The following is a 19,242-nucleotide window of genomic DNA, read 5'->3' as shown; positions in this document are numbered from 1 at the left end:
TTTGCATTCCAATCACCAGTAATGATCAATACATCTTGATTGCATGTTTGATCAATTTCAGATTGAAGAAGTTGGTAGAATTCTTCTATTTCAGCCTCACTGGCTTTAGTGAGTGGTAAGTGCATAAATTTGAATAACAGTGGTATTTAACTGGGCTTCCCTGTAGCCGCATGGATATTATCCTATCACAGACAGTGTTGTACCTCATGAGTGGTCTGGATATGTTCTTTTTGACAATGAATGCAACTCCATTCCTCTTCAATTTGTCATTTCAGGCACAGTCAACCATGTAGTTGTCAGATTCATAATGGCCAATACCAGTTCATTTCAGTTCACTAATGCCTAAGATATCTATGTTTATGCATTCCATTTCATTTTTGACAACTTCCAATTTTCCGCGATTCATACTTCATATATTCCATGCTCCGAGTTTCAATGGATGTTTAGAACTGTTTCTCTTCATTTTGAGTTGTGCTCCATCAGCAAATGAAGGTCCCACGGGCTTTTCTCCCACAGGCTTTACTCCATTCGTGTCATCACGGTCAACTCTACTTTGAGGAGGCAGCTTTTCTCCAGTAGCATTTTGAGTGCCTTCCAATCTGAGGGGCTCATTATCCAGCACTATACCTGACAGTGTTTCTCTGCTATTCATTAGGATTTCAGTGACTAAATATTCAGAGTAGTTCGTCATTCCGTCTTTCTAGTTTGTTTTTGCCTGGAAGCTCATCTGAAACCTGTCCACCATGGGTGACACTGCTGGTATTTAAAATATTGGTGGCATAGCTTTCAGAATCACAGCAACACACAAGCCACCACAGTATGACAATCTCACAGACATGTTAGCCTCTACTAATTGCTAGATGATTGCTTTATAGATTTTGACAACACCCTGGGGCATATGTTGTTCCACAGTCTGCTCTGATTGAAGTAGCTATTGGACATTAGATTCTATTTATCCTGTATCTCCTCAATACTCTAGCGCTGGTTCCTAGTTAACAGAACTGAATCTCTATGCCCCCCAAATTAAGTACTTAGAAAACTTAGTACCCTTTCTTCCTTGCTTATATAATCAAATTTTATAAATTTAGTAAAATTTGATAAGAGGTTTGTAAATTCAACAATTAGTTTATTAAGAAGATTGTATTTCCTGGGTTTAAAATTCAGAGATATAGGAAAATACAAGGTTTGAAAGAGGCGAATAGGTTTCATGATGTTAAGGAAAATCCTAATTATAAGACTTCTGTCTTTACGAACAATATGACCATACTATACTTTTTGTGGAGTCCTGGTATAGCGTTGCAGGATAATGCACTAGATGGAAAGCTAACTTTTAATCACAAGGTCGGTGGTTCAAGCTCACCAGCTGCTCTTTGGAAACCCTATACAGGGTCATTATGAGTTGGAATTGACTCAATACATTTAACAACAGCATACTATACTTTTGCTTCGTTATGTGGAGATTATTTTAAGTATGATGCTGTTGTTAAGTGCCATCAAACCAGTTCTGACTCATAGCGACCCTTTATAGGGTTTGTGAGGAGCAGCTGGTGAGTTTGAACTGCCACCCTTGTGGTTCACAGTCCAGTGCTGATCCTACAGCACCACACCAAGAGTACATTTTAAGTACTATACTTAGGAACAAAACTATATTTATTAAATACTATAAGGAGCTCAGTAGCATAGTGGTTACGAATCGGGGTGCTAACCTCAAGGTCAGCAGTTAGAAACTATCAGCTGCTCCATAAGAGAAAGATGAGGCTTTGTATTCCCGTAAAGGTTTGCAGCCTGTCTATGCTCCACTAAAACATAGTTTGCCAACCCCTGTTCTAAAGTAATATGTTCCTAATAATTAAGATGAAAATGAAAAAGGTCATTTAATAAATTATTGAAAGTTCATATCCAACCTCTAAGGGATTACAATGAATTTATTGTCCAGTGCATACCCACCTTGGGAACCGACTGCTGAACTGGCATACATCACAGTAATGATCTTCTACTCTGTTTGCACCCCACTTCAGCTCATCAGCATCAGGGGATAATAAGTCACCTCTAGACCTTGTCTGGCCACCACATTTGCTGCACATAATGTTATTTACCCAGTGAAAAAATTCTTCCTTAAACCAGTGCAAAAGTTCCAGCAAAAGAAAATCCTCATCATTGAGAACAGTACCTGAGAAAAAGAACCAAGTAAGATCTAAATCAGAAAAAATTAGTAGTCACTATTTCTGTAGCAAAATACACATAAATCTTTTATTCTCAAGTATAAGGCAGAAATATATGAAGCTTTAAGATTATTTAAAAGAGTTTTCCAAATATATGTAAGAACAAATGATAGTATATCATGAACCAGGAAGAAATACAATGCCATGTGCAACTGTACCTTTAAGACAATTGGGTGTTTACAGTTTTGTAACATCAAACCAATATTATGCATTAACATGCAAGTTAAACATAATGACCTCTCCATGTGCACTACTATCAGTCAGGCACTGATCTTGACGCACAGAGGAGGGTACGAAAATAAGTCTTATTTTTAAAAATCTTTAAAAATGATTGCTAACGACAAGGTTGGTATTTCAAAAACCACCAGACACTCCTTGATAACCCTATAGAGGGTCACTATGAGTCAGAACTGACTCAAAGGCACTTAAAACAATATAAACACTAAGGAGCACTACACAATGGACATGGGATAACAATATACCAGCTAAGACTACAAGTCCTATCTTAATTTGTAGCTAACTGAAGCCAAATGATTAAGCTTTTTGTGAGACTCCAAAAAAAAATGTAGAAAAAAAAAAAAAGCTTAGTTTAGCAATACAATCTTTTTGATGTTTCTTTTTCCTGATGCCTAGTCTACAGATGTAATTACTTTAACACCTATCTCAAACTATGAAGTATGTATGGCAGAGCCAAACAACAGAAGGCACCTAGGTCTCTGTCTCTGAAAATGTCTTAGAGATAGATCACCACTGCCACCAAACTGCCACGGGGTCAAGTTATTATTACTCACAACCCAATCTAATTTTTCTATACACAGTATAGCTGCCACATCACTTATTTGATTAGATTCCCTTCACTGATTCCTCTTTCTTTTCCCATATCCTTTTATAGCTGATTCTTGAGCAGTGGTATCCAATAGAACTTCAAGCAATAATAGAAATAAATCCTAATCCGCATTTGCATGGTTCAACAGAGTATCCACTAGCCATATGTAGTGAATGTGAACAGCTAATGTGAACACAGAGTTCAATTTCTAATTTAAATTTACTTAAATTTAAATAACATATGTGGCCACCCACTCACTACTCATTGACCTCGAGTGGATTCCAACTTCTAGCAACCCTATGGGGAGGGTAGAACTGCTCTGGAAGGCTTCCAAGTCTGAGTCTTTGCAGAAGTAAATTGCCTCAACTTTCTCTCATGGAGCAGCTGGTGGGTTTGAATTGCAGACCTTTTAGTTACCAGCCCAGTGATTAACCCAATGTGCCACCAGGGTTCCTATCTATGGCTGGTACCACTCTATTTTCTAGAATCTTTGCAGTCTCTCCCCACCCCTTGTCTTTTCAACCTTGGCAATCTCATACACTTGCACTGGTTTACCTATTACTGAAAGTGTCTTTCAAGGGTTGACCTCCTCTTAACACAGTTCCAGGCTTTCATCCAGCTGATGTCTACCAGGTACCTCAAATCAAACTCATATTCCTTCAAACCTGTTCCCACCGGATTCAAAACAAGGAAGTCATCTCTGACATCTTCCTTATCCCATCAACTGCTCCTGCCATCCCAAGAGCCATATAGATTTTACCACTCCAACAAGTCTTGCATCCATCTTCTCCCTTACGGTTTCAATACTCTAGTTACTCTATTAACTATTGTTTCAACTCATTTATCCTTATATTCTCTTGATTTTCCTTCATTTTACCAAATCATGAATTAGTTTTCCATATACATAATTCTGATGTAAGTCACTTGCTTAAAATTTCAATGTTCATCCTTGCTGGATTAAGTAATCAAGGACACCTTACTTCCCTGTGAAATCATTGTATTTTCTCATTTCTGACAAGGTTATGTAATATTCTTGCTTTAGATTCAATCAATAACTTCAAAGTTAAAATATGTGCTTCCTCATAATTTGTTCAGTCCTTTGTTTCTGTTCTGCTTTTCTTCTACTGGATATATCCCTTGGCTCTTTTATCTCTAATTCTTTATAGAAAAGTTAAAAAGTATAAAGATAAATTCAGAAATTACATTTCTCTGCCTGAAATTCAATGTTAGCAAAAATATGTTTCAGCCTACCTGATCTCCCACTACTGCCTTACATATACCCTCTCTCTCCACAGCCAGACTGTATTACTCATTGTTCCCCAAATAGAGCTTGTACTTTTCTGCCTCCAAGCATGCTGCTGACTACACAAAAAAATCCCCAGTCCCAGCACTACTAAGTCCTTTGACATCTTAGGTAATAAAGCTGACTCTTTTTTCATGGTCTTTAAAAAAGCAGCTCAATTTTACCCATTTTCACAATACCTCTGCTACTAAATTGAGGCATTCCTTCCTGCATCTTTTAACTAAAACTCTACTTTAAGTCTGCAATAATACATACACAAATCTTGAAAGTAGTCTTTCTATATGATAGAATTATGGACAGTATGTTTTTCTTACATTTTCCAAATTCTCTACAAAGGACATGTATACAATTAAAGTGACCAAAAAAAAAAAAGGTTAGGGCAAATGTCAGAAAGAAGCATCACCAAACTTTATGGGGAGCTAATGGATTTGAATGATTATTAATACACTACCAAGATCATATCCACTGTGAGGATAAATGCACAAATGCATCAAGATTACTGTACTATTTACCTAACTGATATTCTCTTTTGTGGATTCTGAGTTCCTTGAACAATTTCCTGATTATTTGCCAAGAGGGAGAAAATGTACTGGACACAAAAAAGATTATTCTGTCTTTCAGATGTTCCTCATTGTAATTTATTCATCTGGCAAAATAATAGTTTTTATATTGGGCTTCCTGCATTTGCTGGATCCTGATTTACATTCAATTGTCTGTATATTTTAATTATCCTCCCCAGCTCCATTGCAGCTGTTTCATACAACTAACTGAGTTGCCCCTGCAAGGCCTAACCCCAATGCCCCTATACAGAATGTTTGCCATTTTTGCATAAGACTTCACAGAAACACAGTACTTTGAAGCTAGACATAACCTTGTTGTTAGGTGAACTGAAAACACAAATCAATTCCAACTCAGTGTTTTCGAGGACTTCTTATATAGGATTTCCAAGCTTGTGTAAATCTTTACAGGCATGGAAAGTCTCTTTCTCCCTGAGAGTGTAACTCACTACACCACCAGGGGATCAGAGCCTTTGTGATCACTTATTGAAAAACTTTATTTTACAAATTTTTTTACAAAACTTAATTCAAGAAGATAAGGAACTGTCCAAAATCTCATAACAGACCCATAGATGAAAGTCTAAGACCAAGGTCATTAAATACAAGGAAATGTCATCATAGTAAAACTAAGACAGACTCACCAAAATAAAAGAAGGAGCAAAAGATCTAAATGACATATATGAAAAGTAACTTAATGGTTAAAAAAGGAAGAGACATATAGTCAGAACACCCCTTACAGGAACTTTCAATTTGAGCTCTAAAATATGTGACACTTCAGACCATCCATTCCATAGCACTTTCCACTCAACTAGGTTCAATAATTTCTTGCAATGGCCACACAGAACTCAGACACCATGCTCATAGTAATAGGGTTTATTAGAGAAGTAACACAGTACAATTCAGGGTCTGAAATGTGGCACAATTGTTTCATTCAGGATACCTTCTCCTCAGCTATGCCCAGAGGCAGACTTCTCTCTGCTTGGCCAATGTTATAAAGCTGTTAGGGATGATAAAAGATGACCAGAGAATACATCACTTTTTCATATGCTTCAGCCTCAAGGCACTAGGCTCTAGCTCCAGGGGTCAGTAAACCTAAACCCACCCTCCACTGAATTAAGTGCTTGGAGGTATTCCCCTCTGTCTCAAGTTCTGACTCTTGGTTTTGCTGCTGTTGCTCCTCTGCCACTCCTCCAACTTCACAGCTTTCTGTCCTTGGGTGAAGGAGGTTCAATGTGCAAGGATCTCAGGGTCCAAAGGAAGCACTCCACTCCTAACTCTTCTTTGATAGTAGTGAGATCTCCATCTCCTGCTTCTGAGATGGCTCATTTAAAACCCAGCAGAACAGTAACATTGATCAATCCCCTCATTAGATTTCTAAATGCTTATAACCACAATCTTCTTAACAATCACTCACAAGTAAATCATAGAATCCATCAGCATCTCCCCCCACCTTCTTTTACCCAGACCTATCTGGAAAAAGTTGTTTGCTGGTAGTTTGTCAAGACTATGGCTAGAAAAGACATTAAATAATTCCCTGCACTGCAAGTTCCAACACATAGAGTGCTTGGAAGTTGTCACTCCTATCCTACAATAGAAATGAAGAGGACTTACTGATAAAGATCACAGACTACGTACAGCCTTCGATAAGGATTACCTCTCAATATCAAACAAAAATCCTCACAATTGCACCAATAAACAACATCATGACAAATGGAAAAAAGCTTGAAGTTGTCAAGGATTTCATTTCAACTGGATCCACAATGAATGCCATGGAAGCAGCAGTCAGGAAATCAAATGATATATTACATAGAATAAGCCTGCTTACTACAAAAGACCCTTTCAAAATGTTAAAAAAAAATAAAGACATCACTTTGAACATTAAGGTGTCCCTGACTCAAGTCATGGCATTGTCAATCGCCTCATATGCACGTGGAAGCTGGACAATGAACAAGGAAGACTAAAGAATTCATGCCTCTGAATTATGAATGTGAAGAATACTTGAGTATACCTTGGACTGCCATTAGAATGAATAAATTTACCTTAGAAGAAATACAGCCAGAATGCTGCTTAGAAGCAAGGAATCAATACTTCATAACTCAACATACAATGGACATGTTATTAAGAGGTACCAGTCCCTGGAGATTGGCATCAAGCTTAAAGAAGTAGAAGGTCAGTGAATAAGAGGAAGAACTTCACACGACAGACTGACATGGTGGCTGCAATCATGGGTTACAGCACAGTACGGACTATGAGGATGAAATAGGAACCAGCAGCAACTCGTTCTATTGTACATATGACAACAAGAAGTCAGAACCATCGGGAAGGTACCTATCAGCACCAGGACAAAGACTAAATAAAAATTAATCTCCCCAGAGAAATCAATATTAAGATATGACCTAACAGACAAAAAACAGTTACAGAAAAAGTCGAAGTAAAAAACGCTGTAGAGGGTGAGAATGATTCTTGCTGTAAGGATTTGTTCCCTCTTTTGAGCTACTGCTTCCATAGGTGTAGGTCAAGTTCATCAAATTGTATGAGAATACTTTTTTTTTTTTTTCTCTTCTTTTTACTTCTGGTTGAGCTCTGATCATCCAATCACTGAAGCCAAGATAAGTGGGTATTATCTGCAAGTGTGGGTATTCTTATGCATATGCCCTCTCTTCTTATCATTCCCACCACCTCCACACACAAGAGTTGACAGGGATTGGCAACTTGGACATTAGCTACCCAAAATGGGGGTTGGGGACGCTACAAAGGCAAGAAGTGACTGGCTTACAAGCTTTCAAGAGGGAACCTAGATCCAGAGGGCCTGGAGGACGGTAGAATCTCCAGTGAGTAGCATTCAATCTGTCTAGGCGGGGCTGATGCAATGAAATGCAGATGGGTCTCGTGTGATACAACAGTGAATAATTGTTATCAGGACTGATTGTGAGGGTTGGAAATGTAAAGGTAGATGTTTTATAGCAAGGAGGGGAGTGATTATCTTTTTAGTCTAGGAGCGGAGGTCCCTAGGACCATCAAGGGAGAAGAGCAGAGAGCGGGACCCTACCCAGAGAAGCAGTGATGCCTGAAATGGAGGCAGAGATGATGGCGTGGAGCTATGGAGCAGCTGGAGACTTTAGATCCAGAGAGGGAGAGCGATTGTGTGCTGAAGACCTGGGGGGTACAGAGGGAAGGATTGTAGGGTATACCCTTTGGTTGGTTGGTGATCCATGGAGGGGATTGTAACCATGGCAATGAGATGATATACAATAGAATGAATGTAAAATTAATGTTCTCCCATGTAAACTATCACATAATTCACAATAAAACATTTAAGAAAATAAATAAATAAATAAAATAAAACTTAAAAAACAACAACAAACAAACACTGTAGAAACTCCTAAGACTATTTATAACAACAGTAATTATTAAGTAATGAACATGGCAGGCACTGTTTTGAGCCATCTACATATACTGACTCATTTATTTCTTGAAATTATCATCCGTATCTTTAAACTACGAAAAGGAAAAACAAAGATTGTTTTACTAATTTATAATTATAGGCAAGCCCTGGATTACAGATAGCTCATTCCTAAATCTGTCTTTAAATAGAATTGGTAAATCGAACATTTAGGCATGGGTAGTATCTAAAATCAGTTAGTCAAATATTTGTCTTAGTATATAGTCTACATCGTACATTTCTATGCATAAAAAGCACTAAACACTAAAGTACATTTTATATAATAATACATTGTCAGTTGCTAAGTGTCATTGAATTGTTTCTGACTAATAGGCACCCTGTACAGTTTTCGAGGAATGACTGCTGGTTTGAACCACTGACCCTGTGAGGTTCAAAATGGCCTTGAGGTTCAGTGCTTATCTCACAGTGCAACACCAGTAATATGAAAAATATGCTGCTTTGATGTCTGTTGTAAAGTAGTAACTGTTTGTTAATATGAACTACTATATGTACTTCAAGCCACTAGAATTTGGGTGGTGTGGCATCCAGCTAGGAAAGTGAGCTGCACAAGATGTATAAGATCTTGGCACTGGACAAGCGGTGTAGCCCAGGACAGGTGGGCAACAAGACTGACCTGCATTGCATGGCCATGTCATTTAAGTATACTTACCACCATATGCAGACCTTCAACAGGCCTAGACCTCAAACAATGGGGAGCGAGGTGTGACTAGCCAGCAGTGAGGAAAAAACCCGGGCAAGGTTTGAAATCTTGTGCCATTGACTGACTAGCTGCCTCCTCTGAGCTATTAATTCATGCTGTGTCTGCAAGGCTTGGTGCCCAGGGAATGTCACTTTCCTTTCTCTTGACTTATCAGTTTCATAAGGGATTGCAGTCTGAGGAGAGTGAATTCAAAGTTGGAAGTAGAAACGGTCAAACTTAGAACTCTACACTATTCTCAATAAACTTTGGTACTAGTTCATTTAATGATTCAGGAACTGTTACTGGATATTTTATGGGAGTAGGTCCACAACTCAGGGTGTATATAAGTTGGATGTTTGTAACTAGGGGACAGTCTGGCCTTGTAATGGTGGATGGTAAGCGGCAGAACAGAACTGACACCCAAGAAGCTGGTTTCCAAGTCACACTCTATTAAAAAACTAGTAAATGGGCTAAACATATGATCAGTTCTGAATATAATTTTTGTCAGATTCACATTAAAATCACAGATTAACAAGATCATATTTCATGGAAGGAGCACTGGTAGTACAGTAGTCTAAGCACTCAGTTAGAATATGAAAGGTTAACCATTTGACCCCACCAGCCACTATGTAAGTCTACTCCTATAAAGATTATAGACTTGGAAATCCTATAACACAATTATCCTCTGTCCTGTAGGGTACCTATGAGCTGGAATTGATTAGGTGATAATGGGTTTTAGAAACTATTTCATGGTCTAGAGTTTTATACGTAAAAACATTCACATAACAATGCTTAAACTGTATATACAAATTCAGGTTAACAGAAAGTTTAACAAAAATTTAATAGATAAGTCCATGTGCCTAATATATATGGAATAAAATGATATTATTATAGTATTTCTTAAAATTTCAAACATTTACTTCTAACTTACCTACTATCTTGATAGGTATTCATGACAACAGTAAAAAATATATTATCTTGTGCATTAACAATACACATCTGCAGTATTAAACACCTATGTGTCAGATGTGATGGTTAAGATTATTTGTCAGTTTGGCTGGGCCATGGTTCTGAGGACCTTGACAGTTACGAAATAAAGCAATTTGGCAGTTATATAACGATGTAGTCATCTTTCATTCTGTGAAGTGGTGTCATTTTCCATTTTCCATAATGCTGATTTTTAAATAACAACTTGTTGGTAAGGAATGGGTGTAGAAACTGGCTAGATAGTTGTAATGTATACAGCAAAAGGTTACTATTACAATGTTTCCCTTTATTTAGCAGTGATGAAGGTTTAGCAATGCATGATTATGTAGTCACTTACCTTTATCTAATTTTCTAGCTCTAGATAACTTTTCCTGTGATCTCCTTTTTAGTTCTTGGACAGGAATACACATCAAAGCTTTCTCCTGAAGAGCGAGGTTCTCATAGATCAGGACATGCTGAATGTTGGACTGAAGCGTTTTTAGAATGGCTGAATTAGCAGAAACCTAACAAGAGAAAAAAAATTACCAAAATGAGTGTTTATCCATGTTTTATAAAAATAACTTACATAATAAAAGTATTATTACTCTATAATTCCATAAATAAAGGATGAGATGTATAGACTCACTGAAACATTAATTATACATAACACCTTTATAACATTAGTATTAGGAAACAGTCACATTTATGTCAGAGTCTAAGATAAGATTTATTTTTTCTTTGTGTATCTGACTATACAGAGGAAATACTCATATATGGAATATACGGGAATACTCTGCAGATAAAGACCAGGTGTGGTGCTCTAGGATAAACACTCAACCTCAAAGTTGGTTTGAACTGTTCGAACTCACCAACTGCTCTTTGGAAACCCTATACAGGGTCACTAAGGGTCAGAACCAACTCAAGGGCACTTAATAACAACATATGAGCATGTTCTATTATAGAAGATGCAGGGGTATGCTGAATTCTTGACCAGAACTTGAATTAAGCAATGCATTTGTCAATTCTTAGCACTTCAAATTACTAAAAAAATATAATAATTTTTAAACTCTATAGAGCATTCACAAGGAGCTCTGGTAGGGTAGTGGTTATGAATCCGGCTGCGAACCTTAAGGTCAGCAGTTCAAAACTACCAGCTGCTCCGTGGAAGAAAGATAAGGCTTCCTGCTCCTGTAAAGATTTACAGCCTCAGAAAACCTGTACAGAGTCGCTATGAGTCAGTTCCGACTCCACGGCACATAAACACCACCACCACCATAGAGCATTCAGGAAATCTGGTGGTGCAGTGGTTAAGCATTGGACTAACTGAAAGGTTGGCAGTTCAAACCCACCAGCTGCTCCATGGGAGAAACATTAAGCTGTGTGCGCCCGTAAAGCTTTAAAGTTTTAGAAACCCTACAGGGTCGCTGTGAGTTTGGAATCAACTTCACAGCAATGGGTATACAGCATTAACAAAGGAGTGTTCAAAAGGGATCAGTAACTATAAGAAATTCCTTTAAAAGGAAAATGAATTTAAAAGGAAAAACAGATGAAAAGAATTAACCAGAGAGAATGGTAATAAAAAGTTAAAAAAGAAAAAAAAAGGGGGGGTGTCAAAATCCTGGGTATATGAACCACAGGATCCACAGAGTAGGGAGGGGCCTTGGAGCAAACATTAAGGAAACTGGCTAGGCTCCACAACAAAAACAGCTAGACTCTTAAGTTCTTCCTCCATTACCCTTGCTGTTACCCCTTCTGGGCAGTGAGTGTGGATGCCTGGGTCACAAAAGAAAGAGGAACCCCCAACCTCAGGACAGTTGCTCTTAGCACATCCCACTGTGCACATCATGGCCTACATCTTCCCACAGTGCCTGGAAGCAGATGCAGTATTCACAGACAGGCTAACAGGAACTGCAAGGGATACAGAAAAAGACTAGTAAAGTATATCTTCAGAGATTTGAGAGTGTACCGCATCCAGAGAAAGACCAACTAAACTAAAGACCTTGAATGTTTAAGTTTTAAACACTGAAATAAAGAAGTATAAATGATACCAGACAGTAGAATAAATATAGCTTAAAATGATCCATCAATTAGAAGTGTGAACCAACGCACTCTCTGAGAATGCAGCATGCAAACACACAAAATAAGCAGACACTGAGAAGAAATCTAAAAATTCTCAAATACTAACTAGGAATTTTAGGGGGAAAAGTAGAAATAACAAATAGAGAAAATTCTCAAAGAAATCGTAGAAACAAACCTGTGAAGAACTGAAGTACCAGAACAAATGAAAAATAGGCAAAACTATGTAAAATATGGTGACATTTCATAACAGCAAGGATAAAAACAAAACCCTAACCTCCAAGCAAATAAAAATAGTATTTGCAAAGAAAAAAAAAAAAGAATATGATACCAGACTTCTTACCGAAAACAGTGAAATAAAATCTTTGAAATTTTGAGGACAGAGAATTCACACCCAGCAAACAAATCAAGTAGAAGGGAAAAATAAAAGTATTTTCTAATAGGCAACAAAGAAGAAACCTTGGGTCTTTTAAACTCTATCTAAAAGAATCAGAAAAGTTACTACAGCCAAAAAATGTAAATACAAACATAATTGTTGTTGTTATGTGCCATGGAGTCGGTTCACAAACATAATTAGGACCTGGTGAAAAAGAAGAACAAACAAATCTGTGTTGGAAGACGTACAGTCAGAATGCTCCTCAGAAGCCAGGGTGGCGAGATTATGTCTCTGATACTTCAGACACAGTATCAGGAGGGACCAGTCCCTGGAGAAGGACATCATGCTTGATAAAGTGGAGGGTCAGTGAAAAGGAGGAAGATCACGAGTGAGATGGACTGGCACAGTGGCAGCAGCAATGGGCTCAAGTGTAATGACTGAGAAGCTGGCACAGGGCCAGACTATCATGCATAGGGTCACTATGAGACGGAGCTGATTCGATGGCGCCTAAAAACATCACCACCACCATCTTCATGATCTTTGAAATATTTAAGTCTACTGTTGCAGCTATTATGCCAATCCATCTCATTGAGGGGTTCTCTCATTTTTAATGATCCCCTACTTTACACACATGACATCCTCTTCTAGTGATTAGTCTTTCCAGATGACATGTCCAAAGTAAGCAAGACAAAGTTTTGTCAACCTTACTTCTAAGGAACATTCAGTTTTATTTCTTTAAGATGGATTTTTTTTTTTTTCTTCTGGAAGTCCATGGTGCATATTCAATATACTTTGGTAACACCACAATTCAAATGTACCAATACTTCTGTTTTATTTTCTGCTGTCCAGCTTTCATACATATTTGAAGTCAGGTGTACTTTAGTCATTAACGTGACAGCTTTGCTTTCTAGAACTTTAAAATGGTCTTTTACAGCAGACTGCTCAATGTAATATATCATTTGATGTCCTGACTGCTTCAACCATGGGCACTGGTTGCTAATGCAAGAGTAATGAAATCCTTGAGAGGGTCAATATTTTAACCATTATAAAATTGTTTACTGGTCCAGTGTAGTCTGTAGTTTCTAACTTCACCAGTATGTGCTTCAAACACAATCAGTTGTCTTCATTTTCAGCAAGTGAGATCATAACATCTGTATATTTTGTAGAATGTACATAAATTTCCCTCCAATCGTGATGCTGCATTCTTCTTCATATAGTCCAACTTCTCAGATTATTTGTTCAGCATCCAGACTGATTAAGTATAATAAAAGGAAACAACTCTACTGCACACTTTTTAAAATCTTAGTCATGCCGTATAGTATCACTTTGTTCTGCCTCTTGATCTATGTATAAATTGCATTTAAGTACAATTAAGTATTCTAGTATTCTCATTCATAAAGTGATCCTAACTTAGTTATGATCAACATAGTCAAATGTCTTTGTATCACTGATAAAATATAGGTACATATCTTGTTGATAAATCTCTGCTTTAGGTCAAGATTCAACTGATATCAGCAATGATACATATATCCCATGTTCCATGTCATCTTCTCAATCTAGTCTGAATTTCTGAAAGTTCAATACTGATGTATACTTGTATTTGTTTTTCAATTATCTTCAGCAAATTAATGTATTATTAATGATATTCTTTGATAATTCCCATATTCCATATGGTAACATTTCTTTGGAATGGTCATGAATAGAAATCTCTCTCAGTTGGTAAGTCAGGTTACTCTCTTTCAAATTGCTTGACATAGATGAGTGCTTCCAGTATTACATGTTTGTTGAAGCATCTCAATTGTTATTTCATCAATTCCTTGAAGCCTTGTTTTTCACTGATATTTTAAGTGCAGCATGAACTTCTTCCTTCAGTACAAACAATTTGTAATCATATGCATACCAAAATCTTTGGGACATGGCGAAAGCGGTGCTGAGAGGACAATTTATTGCAATAAATGTGCACATCCAAAAAGAGGAAAGAACCAAAATTAACACACTAACACAGCATCTACAACAATTAGAAACAGACCAACAGAGGGAACCTACAGTCACCAAAAGAAAACAAATTAAAGATAAGAGCAGAAATAAATGAGGTAGAAAACAGAAAAACTATAGAAAGAATCAACAGGACAAGAAGCTGGTTCTTTGAAAGGATTAATAAAATTGACAAACCATTGGCAAAACTAACCAAAGAAGAGAGGGAGAAGACACAAATAACTCGCAATAGAAATCACATGGGTGATGTCACAATGAAACCAAAGGAAATCAAAAGGATAATAACAGTATACTATAGAGTTGCACTCCAACAAATTCAAAAACTTAGACGAGATGGGTAATTTTTAGATAAACATGACCTACCTAAATTTACACACAGTGAAGTAGAAAACTTGAATAGACCCATAAGAAAAGAAGAAATTGATCAGGTCATCAAAAAAACTCCCAACCAAAAGAAGTCCAGGTCCAGATGGCTTCACGGGTGAGTTCTACCAAACATTTAGGGAAGAGCTATCACCAATTCTACTCAAATCATTCCAGAATATAGAAGAGGACGAAACACTTCCTAATACTTTATGGAGCAAGCATAATCCTCATACCAAAACCAGGAAAGGACATCACTAAGAAAGGAAATTGTAGACCAATATCCCATGAACACAGACGCAAAAATTCTCAACAAAATTCTAGCCAACAGAATCCAGCACCACATCAAAAAAATAATACATCATGACCAAGTGGGTTTCATAAAAGGGATGCAAGGATGGTTCAACATTAGAAAAACAATCAATGTAATCCACCATATAAATTAGAAAAAGGAAAAGAACCACATGATCATATTGACTGATGCAGAAAAGGCACTGGACAAAATCCAACATTCATTCCTGATAAAAACACTCTAATAGAGTAGGAATTGAAGGGAATTCCTCAACATAATCAAGAGCATATATACAAAACCAACAGCTACATCACACTCAGTGGAGAAACTGAAAGCCTTCCCTCTGCGAACGGGAACCAGACAAGGATGCCCTTTGTTGCCACTCCTATTCAATATTGTTTTGAAAGTCTTAGCCAGAGCTGTACGGCAAGATAGAGAAATTAAAGGCATCCAAATTGGCAAAGAGGAAATAAATCTCTATTTGCACACGATATGATCACATACATAGAACAACAACAAAAAAACCCAAAGACTCAGTAAAAAAGCTACTAGAAATCATTGGAAGATTCAGCAAAGAGGCAGGGTATAAGATCAACACACAAAAATCAGTTGGATTCCTCTATAGTAACAATGACTGCACTGAAAAGGACATGAGGAAAGCAATACCATTTATAATAGCTGCCCAAAGGATGAAATATTTAGGAATAAACATAACTAGAGAAACAAAGGAACTATACAAACAAAATTACAAAACACTACTACAAGTAACCAAAAGAGACTTACAGAAGTGGAAGAACATACCATGTTCCTAGATAGGAAGACTCAACATTGTGAAAATGTCAATACTGCCCAAAGCAATTTACACATATAATGCAATCCCAATCCAGATTCCTACAACATTCTTCAAAGAGATGGAAAAGACAATTACAAACTTTATATGAAAAGGAAAGAGACCACAAAGACCTATCCTTTTGATTTCCTTTGGTTCCATTGTGACATCGCCCATGTGGTTTCTATTGCGAGTTATTTATGTCTTCTCCCTCTCTTCTTTGGTTAAGGATAAGCAAAGCCTCTCACTCCCCAATTTCTAAATTTACTACATGGCTACAGTGGTCATAACAGCCTGGAACTGGAACAATGAAAGATACACTGATCAATGGAACAGAATTGAGAATCCAGAAATTAACCCATGGACATACAGCCAACTGATTTTTGACAAAGTGCCTACGTATATTGTATGGGCAAGAGATTTATAATCTCTTTAACAGATGGTGCTGGCAGAACTGGAAAGCAATATGCAAAAGATTGAAACAACTCAGCATGGATTAAAGACCTAAATGTGAATCCCAAAATTATGAAGGTCATCAATGAAAAAATAGGGACAAACGTGAGGGCTCTAATACAGGGAATACACAGACTACCAAACATTTTGAAAATCACACAAACAAAAGTAGACAAAATAGATGATAGGGACATACTAAAAATTTAAAACTTATGTACACCAAAAGACTTCACCAAAAGAGTAAAAACGGAATCCAGAGAATGGGAAAAAAATCTTTTGCAACGACACATCAGAAAAGGGACTCATTTTAAAATATACAGGAAACCACAACACCTCTACAAGAAACAGACAAATAACCCAATTAAAAAATGGGCACAGGACATGAACAGACACTTCACCAAGGAGGAGATCCAGTCATCCAACAAACATATGAAGAAATGTTCACAATCACTAGCCATCACAGAGATGCAAATCAAAACAATGAGATATCATCTCATACCAGCGATAACAGCAAAGATAAAAAAAGTAGAGGACAATAAATGCTGGCAAGGATGCGGACAGCCTGGGACAACCCCCTCCCCATTGTTGGTGGGATTGCAAATGGTCCAAACTCTCTGGAAAACAATATGGAGCTTTCTTGGAAGGTTGGAAATAGAAATACCTTTTGATCCAGCAATTCCTCTATTTGGTATTTACCCACAAGAAATACGAGCCATAACATGAGTAGATATATGCACATCAATGTTCATACATGCACTATTTACAACAGCAAAAAGATGGGGACAGCCTAAATGCCCATCAATTGAATAATGGATAAACAAAATGTGGTACATACACACAATGGAATACTATGCTACCTGGAAGAACAACAAGGAAGCTGCAAGCCACTGCATAACATGAATGAACCTTGAGGACATTACACTGCGTGAAATTAGTCAGTCACAAAAGGAGAAATACTGCATAGGACCATTATTGTAAAAGACTAAGAAAAGAACCCACCCAAAAGGTGGGAGGGGAAGATAGAGTACAGAGCAGGGAATAGACACAGGAAAGCTTGGGTGTTGGGGGGTGGGGGTGGGGCACAAGCAATACACAAGGAGGAGTTGGGTAACGGAAGAACAAGGCTGATGGGAGAACAGTTAGGCACGTTTGCATTGGCTAAGTGCGAGAGAGGTAAATGATGATGTATGCACAACCTTGGAACAAATAGGGCTCCGGGATACAGGAACTGAGGCATGGTTTGAAGAGTAAAAGAGGGGAATAATGTTAAGATGTTTGGCTGTTTTTTTAATCTTGGTTTCCCTTGTCCACCACTGTAAAACAGACACATGAGCGGGGGAAGAAAGGAATAGTCAGAATCATCACTACAGAAAGCTTATAAGTCCGTCTTCAGTCTATAACTGATTGGAATATCTTTAAGGGGACTAGAAGTTGCCCAGTGAAAGAGGCTTCCTATGGAGCCTTTACATTGCACAAGACCATAGGTGGAATCCAAAACCCCATCCAGAACTGACTGAGGTAGGAAATTTCCACTGAAAATGACGAGTAGACCAGACTGGAGCGGCTAGAAGAACAGAAGACACTTCGTGAAGAAAGACCAACAGGAAAAATCAGAAACAATAACGGCAGTCTGATTGATTACTACAAGAAGAAGTAAGTTGTTTGCCCGAGAGCCATCAATGCAAGTGGTCGGGTCCCCTCGGAACAAACTCCATTCCAAGACTAAGACTCAAGGGGAATACACGAGCAGGCATGTGGTCTAGCTGGTGACCAGGCTGATCACTGATAATGGGAAGCGGGGGAAAAAGCAGCAATGAAGTTGGGATCTAAGTCCAACCACATTCAATAGACTTCTGTGAAACAGGGTGGAGATCTAGATGGCCAGCAGTTACGACATGACCCGGGGACTCCTAGGCCCAGAGGCAGTGACATGGCCACAGAGGACTAGCGTGGAAAGTGAAGCATCCAGATGATATGAAGTGAGGGGAGATGCACAAGAACACCCATACTTGCAGACAGTATCCACTTGATCTGGCTTCGATGGCTGGATGATCAGAACTTGACTAGAAGAAGAAAGAAGAGGGAAGGAAAAAAAAAAAAGTAACCTACAACAATTTGATGAACTTTACCTATATGTATAGATATAGCAGCTCAAAAAGGGAACAAATCTTTACAGCAAGGAACACTCCTGCCCCCTCTGTACACAGGGTTGACAGGAATGGGCAACTTAGACATTGGCTACCCAAAATGGGGTGGGGGTGAGGGGCTATAAAGGCAAAAAGTGACTGGCTTACAAGCTTTCATAAAGAGGGAGCCTAGTTCCAGACGGGGCAGGGGTAGGTAGAACCGCCAATGAATGATTTCCAATCTGTTGGGACCAAGCTGGCGAAAGAAAATGGGTATAAGACTCTTGTGGTAAAATAGTGAATTGCCATCAGGACTGACTGTGAGGGTCAGAAACATAGACGTAGATGTTTCTGACAAAAGAAGAACAGTGATTGATTTTGCAGCCAAGGAGTAGAGGTCCCTGGGACCATCAAGTGACAAGAGTGGAAAGTGTGACCCTTCCCAGAGAGGCAGTGACGCTAGGGATGGAGACAGAGACAATGACGTGGACAGATGGAACAGCTGGAGACATGAGACTCAGGGAAAGAAAGGGGCTGTGTGCTGACGGCCGGGGAGTGGGAGGGGGGCATTTCCTTTGGTTATTTGATGATATATGGAGGGGATTGTGATCATAGCAATGAAATGAAATACAATAGGATGAATGTAAAACTAATGTTCTCTCATGTAAACCCACATAATTCACAATAAAAACTAAAAAAAAAAAAGTATGGAGACC

The 19,242-nt window shown here is 38.1% G+C and overlaps 1 protein-coding gene across 1 annotated transcript in view; it reads right to left on the bottom strand.

The window, feature by feature from the left end:
• NGLY1 (N-glycanase 1) overlaps positions 1 to 19,242 on the bottom strand; it is a 99,404-nt gene that overhangs the window by 29,545 nt on the left and 50,617 nt on the right. The window contains exons 4-5 of the mRNA XM_006851618.1: positions 10,375 to 10,540; positions 1,948 to 2,170 (exon numbers count right to left, since the gene is read on the bottom strand). Coding sequence (XP_006851680.1) covers positions 1,948 to 2,170; positions 10,375 to 10,540 — 389 coding nt within the window. The remainder of the gene's footprint in view (positions 1 to 1,947; positions 2,171 to 10,374; positions 10,541 to 19,242) is intronic.

The sequence above is a fragment of the Chrysochloris asiatica genome, unplaced genomic scaffold (assembly GCF_000296735.1).
Source record: "Chrysochloris asiatica unplaced genomic scaffold, ChrAsi1.0 scaffold00030, whole genome shotgun sequence".
In the NCBI taxonomy this organism is placed as follows: domain Eukaryota; kingdom Metazoa; phylum Chordata; class Mammalia; order Afrosoricida; family Chrysochloridae; genus Chrysochloris; species Chrysochloris asiatica.
This window is presented reverse-complemented; position numbering and strand designations above follow the sequence as displayed.